The following is a 6,530-nucleotide window of genomic DNA, read 5'->3' as shown; positions in this document are numbered from 1 at the left end:
AACACCAAGATCTTTCTCAGGTGGTCAGAAACCAGTCCTAGTCATAGAGGTTGGTGTTTGGCGTTACAGCTTCTCACCCCAGTAAGAAGCAGTGGCGGTGCGTCCATAAAGGGAAGAGGAGCCCCGCCCCTCTCTCCTGTCACCCCTCTATCACTATAGATGGATTCAAGCAATGCATGAATCAATCTTATCATCGCCGCTACCAAGCCCCCTTATTCAGGTGTCCGGTGCATTGCCATTAAATGTGATTTGCCATGAAATGTGATGGTCCGCCTCCATCACATCCCATTGGCTCACTCATGTCACGTGACATATAGAAACGTCATCAGTCTCAGCTAGGCTATCATAGGGAGAGATCTCCTCTCCCTGTGATAGGTGAAGCTGCACGGAGATGGTATATACTGTTACGAAGGAGAAGCCAGTGTGATATGCAGAGCTCTGTGAGGAGCAGCCTGTGTGCAGTGAGTACATTGCTGGTGTAACAATGTATAGAAACAATGATCTCACACACATCTATAGGCTGCTCTCAGGCTGTGTGGCCAGCAGCACACACACACACACCATGGGCAGCCTGTATAATGGAGCAGCCTCCCATCTGCCTGCCCCCCTCTCCTCTCTCTTAGCCCTTTGAAGAGCTGCACGGGGACTGACCTCCCTGGGTGCGCGAGTAAGCTACATTTACTACTACAGCTCCGTGCAGCTTCAGGTTCAGCACTCACTGCACACAGGCTGCTCCTCACAGAGCTCTGCATATCACACTGGCTTCTCCTTCGTAACAGTATATACCAGCTCCGTGCAGCTTCACCTATCACAGGGACAGGAGATCCTCTCCCTATAATAGCCTAGCTGAGACTGATGACGTGTCTATATGTCACATGACATGAGTGAGCCAATGGGATGTGATGGAGGCGGACCATCACATTTCATGGCAAATCACATTTCATGGCAATGCACCGGCGTCTGAATTACGGGGGGGGGGGGGGGGTGTTTGAAAATGTCTGATTAGCCATAGGCTTCCAAAATAGTAAACAGTAGGCGCAATGTTTACTTAGTGTTGTGTTAGGGAAGCAAATAAATAATTTGATCAACACTGACCCGCCAATCAGGTGCTTGGGTCTGGTTACCTCTCACCAGGCAATCAAAGCGCCTGTCACTTCAGCCAATCAGGTGTCCAATCATAGCAGGGGACAGGAGTAGACAATCGAGGACTCGGAGGGTGGAGGACAGCGCCGTGACCCGAGACGGGTAAGTTCTGGGCAAGATATGCACACTGGCGGCAACTTGATGGGGCACAGTGGCGGCAATTTGATGGGGCACACATATACACCATGCTTGTTCCCAGATTGATCAAAAAACAGGGAAGTTAAAACACCAAATATGTTTAGAAAGTGGGGCAGCAGCTCCAACATCGGGGTTAAGGTCCCCAATTGGCACTTCTATAATGATCCCTTAAGACAGGGATATGCAATTGGCGGACCTCCAGCTGTTGCAGAACTACAAGTCCCATGAGGCATAGCAAGACTCTGGCAGCCACAAGCATGACACCCAGAGGTAGAGGCATGATGGGACTTGTAGTTTTGCAACATCTGGAGGTCCTCTAATTGCATATCCCTGCCTTAAGACATGTGAGAGTTTTTCATTGATGACTAAAGAAGAGCCCAACACACAAGTAGAAACTTCATTGTAAACTACATTTCCCATGATGCTCAACTACACTGCAGAGTGCATGAGCATCATGGGAAATGTAGTTCCAAAACATCTGGGGTGCCAAGGCTCACCATCCTTTACAAGTATAGAGTAGACCAGGAGGAAGCAACCTGGGGCCCTCCAAGATGTTGTGGAACTACATTTCCCGCAAGGCTGGCAGTTACAATTACTCCCGGAGGCATGATGGGACTTTTAGTTCTGCAACAGCTGGAGGTGCCCCAGGTTGCTTTTACAACCCCTTTAATTAGCTGAAGAGGATTGATGTCATGATCTCTGACTCAGCCAATCAGAGGAAGTTTTTTTTTAGTCTATGAATGGCTGAGCGGCACTCAGCCTGACTCTTAATTTGTTTACGGGAGTGGGACAGGAAGTTGGCAAAACACAGCGCTGTATACCGTACATAGCTGAGGATACATACAGTTAATACAGGACACCCAACAAGTCCACCTGTTAGTGCAGTAAATAGTTTGCTTGGCCCAAACAAAATTATTAAAGGGACATTAAACATGGAGATCAGCGTTGGGTTTACATCTACTTTAAAGTAGTGGCATATATACAAAACAGCACCAAAAGAACCCGTATATAGCAGCAGGGAGCATTGAGAGGGCCAGTAACACGCAGGGAGGGCATGAAGGCCACTTGACCACCTTGGCTGAGGACTGGAAAGAACCCGTATATAGCAGCAGGGAGCATTGAGAGGGCTGGTAACACGCAGGGAGGGCATGAAGGCCACTTGACCACCTTGGCGGAGGACTGGAAAGAACCCGTATATAGCAGCAGGGAGCATTGAGAGGGCCAGTAACACGCAGGGAGGGCATGAAGGCCACTTGACCACCTTGGCTGAGGACTGGAAAGAACCCGTATATAGCAGCAGGGAGCATTGAGAGGGGCCAGTAACACGCAGGGAGGGCATGAAGGCCACTTGACCACCTTGGCTGAGGACTGGAAAGAACCCGTATATAGCAGCAGGGAGCATTGAGAGGGGCCAGTAACACGCAGGGAGGGCATGAAGGCCACTTGACCACCTTGGCTGAGGACTGGAAAGAACTCGGTTTTAGGTTTATACAGCAAACCTCCAGTCGCAGCCACGACCAGTCAGAAGAATTGGGCATTGACCTCTCGGAATATTTTGTAACGCCAGAATTTGGAAATTATTTTTGGTTCTGCGGCAGAACATCCTTGAGAGACCATAAAAAAAACTGTAGGATCACCTGGTTAAAAGTCGATCAGTTATGAAATTTTTATTATGTAACAAGAAATATCCATCAGTAAAGCAGGAACGTCTCTTAATCCCACAATCTCCAATCTCCCAAACCAATGGCTGGAGGGACGTCATGCGACTTCCGTTTCAGTGGTATTTGTAATACTCTCAATCCAGCAGCATTCCTTTGTTTTTTCATCCCCATGGCTTCCAGAGTCTCTGTGGGTGAAGAAAGCATTTTGGTGTGGTTTAATCCGAGGTCCGCTCCCTCCAGGTAAGCTAGTGGTGCTGTAAAATAAGGCCCATCCCCCTCCCCCCCCTCCAGCATCAGGAATGTATGAGGCAAAAAAAAACAAAAATAAAGTTACGGGTGCAAAAAAAGTGGCGTTTTTAGAGAGGATTTGTGCACCTCTGATCATCACGTCATTAGTCACAAGTAGCTTTTATCTGTCTCTAAAAAGTCTTCCCACAGCGCAGACTATCTACCCACAATCCATCACTCTGAAGAATCGTCTACCAGCATTCCCCCCCGAAGGTTGTCTTCAAATGTGAACGATGGTTCAAGTTGTTTAGAGATGTCTTCTTCCTGTGCGAAGCCTTTAACCTTCCCAACCTTCCCATAGTTGGTCTCTGCGGAGAGATAAAACGCACATCGTTGGTTATGAAGGAGATGTTCAGACAATAAGGAACATGACGAGACAGAAGTGAGGAGAGAGGACAACTCACAAGGACTTAGAAGACGGTCGCTTCGTTTTTGGCCACTTCCGCCGCTGAAGTTGTCTAAATGTCCAAGCAAGAGAGAAATAAAGGAACCCATCACCGACAGAGAAAGCTCAACACCGTCATCTATGTATCAGCAACTACTACGTCAATACATAAAAGTAGAGGACGAACAAGAGAAGACACAACCACAAAGATGAAAATGAAAACAAACAGAATCTACATGATCATGCCTTAAAGGTAGTGGGATTGAAAACTGAAGTAGCCAACTGAAGGCTTCAGAAAAACTCTATGGACCTCCCTTGAAATGATGGAGTTCAGCTGTCTCCAGTGAGGAGAAATATTAAAACTACATCTTCCGAAGACAATTGTGTTCTTCCAACCTTGTGACCTTAACTCTACTGAACACCTTTGGTGTGAATTGGAATGGCGATTGTGAGGCCAACTGGGAAGGGGGCAACGCCACACCATGGCAGGCCAATTGGAAAGGGGGCAACTCGGCACCCATTGCAGGCCAATTGGAAAGGGGGCAACTCGACACCCATTGCAGGCCAATTGGGAAGGGGGCAACTCGACACCCATTGCAGGCCAATTGGGAAGGGGGCAACTCGACACCCATTGCAGGCCAATTGGGAAGGGGGCAACTCGACACCTATTGCAGGCCAATTGGGAAGGGGGCAACTCGACACCCATTGCAGGCCAATTCGGAAGGGGGCAACTCGGCACCCATTGCAGGCCAATTGGGAAGGGGGCAACTCGGCACCCATTGCAGGCCAATTGGGAAGGGGTCAACTCGGCACCCATTGCAGGCCAACTGGGAAGGGGGCAACTCGGCACCCATTGCAGGCCAACTGGGAAGGGGGCAACTCGGCACCCATTGCAAGCCAACTGGGAAGGGGGCAACTCGGCACCCATTGCAGGCCAACTGGGAAGGGGGCAACTCGGCACCCATTGCAGGCCAATTGGGAAGGGGGCAACTCGGCACCCATTGCAGGCCAATTGGATACTCTTTCTCCTAACAGATACACTATATGGGCCAAAGGATGCAGAAATCCCTCCAAATGATGGAGTTCAGGAGTCTCCAGTTAGGGGTCATTATTACTCCATCATACAAAGATATTATAGACAATTGTGCTCTTCCAACCATGTGGTAACAGTTTGGTGAAGACCCTTTTCTGTTCCACCATGACAGTTCCCCCACATGTAAACAACTAGCTCCATAATGACATGGTTTAACTGGTTCGGTGTGGAGAAACCTGTACAAAGTCCTGACCTCATCCCTACGAAACATCTTTGGAGTGAACTGTAATGCCGCTTTTGAGCCAGGTCTTCTCATCCACCATCAGTACCTGACCTCACAAAGGGGCACAAACACCCTCTAAATCTTGTGAAAATCCCTCTTGGAAAAGTGCAGGATGTTAGAGCACTGGGGGGGGCAAATCTACACCCTGGTAGGCCAACTGGGAAGGGGGCAACTCTACCCTGGCAGGCCAACTTGGAAGGGGGCAACTCTACCCTGGCAGGCCAACTTGGAAGGGGGGCAACTCTACCCTGGCAGGCCAACTTGGAAGGGGGGCAACTCTACCCTGGCAGGCCAACTTGGAAGGGGTGCAACGCCACCCTGGCAGGCCAACTTGGAAGGGGGGCAACTCCACCCTGGCAGGCCAACTTGGAAGGGGGCAACTCCACCCTGGCAGGCCAACTTGGAAGGGGGCAACTCCATATTATCTAGCATGGTTTTGGAATGGAATGTCCAACAAACTCATACAGGTGTGGTCAGGGCTGCATCGGCTGTAGGCCATGGAGTGTACAGACAGCCATCAGAAACATCAAAGGGCTGAATCTAAATAAAAGACAAACTTAAAAAAACAAGATGGCTGAAATGTGTTTTTCTGAGATCCCCTTTCCTAGTATTATGCAGTACACCATCCAGCATCTGATTGGCTCCTTTGCATTTCTTTACTAAGCTGGTGTCAGGAGGTCAGAAAAACACTGGGGTGCAACACGTAAAATTCACTTTGGGGGGAGGGGGGACTTACCGGTACTGTTCAAAACTTTCATCCTTCAGCCCTGTAATTAAAATGTACAATGTGTCAGTATAATACAGAGGTGGGACGCACACAGATCATAAGGTGGCTCATTTGGGTCGTAGCGTCATGGTTTTGGCTAGCAATAGCAATGACTGTACAATGGTAACAGAGATTGTCCAACAAAAATTCTGAAGCTGCAAAAAGAGCAAATCCAGGTACAGATATTTTTATAACAATGACAAAAGGTTGGACGACTGTAACTATGTATAGTATATCTACATGTCTGAAGCCCCTAAATGCCGGAAATGGCTACTCCGGTGATCTCCACCAGCTCCCGGGTCCTGTGCTGAGCTGCTGTATTGTGAGCGCAGGAGGTCGGGCCTCACGGGCGCCATTCACATTTAGACCCCGCATGTTCTCAATAAATGCCAAGTATTCTCTGATTGGATGACAGAGAGAGCGTGACGTCACCGTCCTGCCTCTCCACCCATGCCAAATGGCCAACCACCTGTGTTCAGAATGCAGCAGGGCATCTATGTGGAAGCTGGTGGAGATCGCTGGAGTAGCCGCCGTGTATAATTTGGTTATTTCCAGCAGAGGGGATCACACAGGTGCGGTTTACCTGCAACAACCAGCCGGGATCCGTACCGGAAACCCAACTCTGAGGGACTTAACAACAACCAGCCGGGATCCATACCGAAACCCAACTCTGAGGGACTTAACAACAACCAGCCGGGATCCGTACCGGAAACCCAACTCTGAGGGACTTAACAACAACCAGCCGGGATCCATACCGAAACCCAACTCTGAGGGACTTAACAACAACCAGCCGGGATCCGTACCGGAAACCCAACTCCGAGGGACTTATTAAC

At 49.3% G+C, this 6,530-nt stretch overlaps 1 protein-coding gene across 3 annotated transcripts in view; it reads right to left on the bottom strand.

Annotated features, from left to right (window-relative positions):
- Nucleotides 1-2,922: 2,922 nt before the first annotated feature.
- The window catches only part of SULF2 (sulfatase 2), a 101,655-nt gene continuing 98,047 nt past the window's right edge, over nucleotides 2,923-6,530 (bottom strand). For 2 of the 3 annotated variants that reach the window (XM_040331277.1, XM_040331276.1), the window contains exons 19-21: nucleotides 5,668-5,698; nucleotides 3,635-3,688; nucleotides 2,923-3,538 (exon numbers count right to left, since the gene is read on the bottom strand). In XM_040331277.1, coding sequence (XP_040187211.1) covers nucleotides 3,508-3,538; nucleotides 3,635-3,688; nucleotides 5,668-5,698 — 116 coding nt within the window. In that variant the 3' untranslated portion in view covers nucleotides 2,923-3,507. The remainder of the gene's footprint in view (nucleotides 3,539-3,634; nucleotides 3,689-5,667; nucleotides 5,699-6,530) is intronic. The other variant, XM_040331278.1, reaches the window with a different exon arrangement.

This window comes from Rana temporaria, chromosome 12 (assembly GCF_905171775.1).
Source record: "Rana temporaria chromosome 12, aRanTem1.1, whole genome shotgun sequence".
Lineage (NCBI taxonomy): Eukaryota > Metazoa > Chordata > Amphibia > Anura > Ranidae > Rana > Rana temporaria.
Note: the sequence above shows the minus strand (reverse complement) of the source record. Positions and strands in the feature narration are given on the sequence as shown.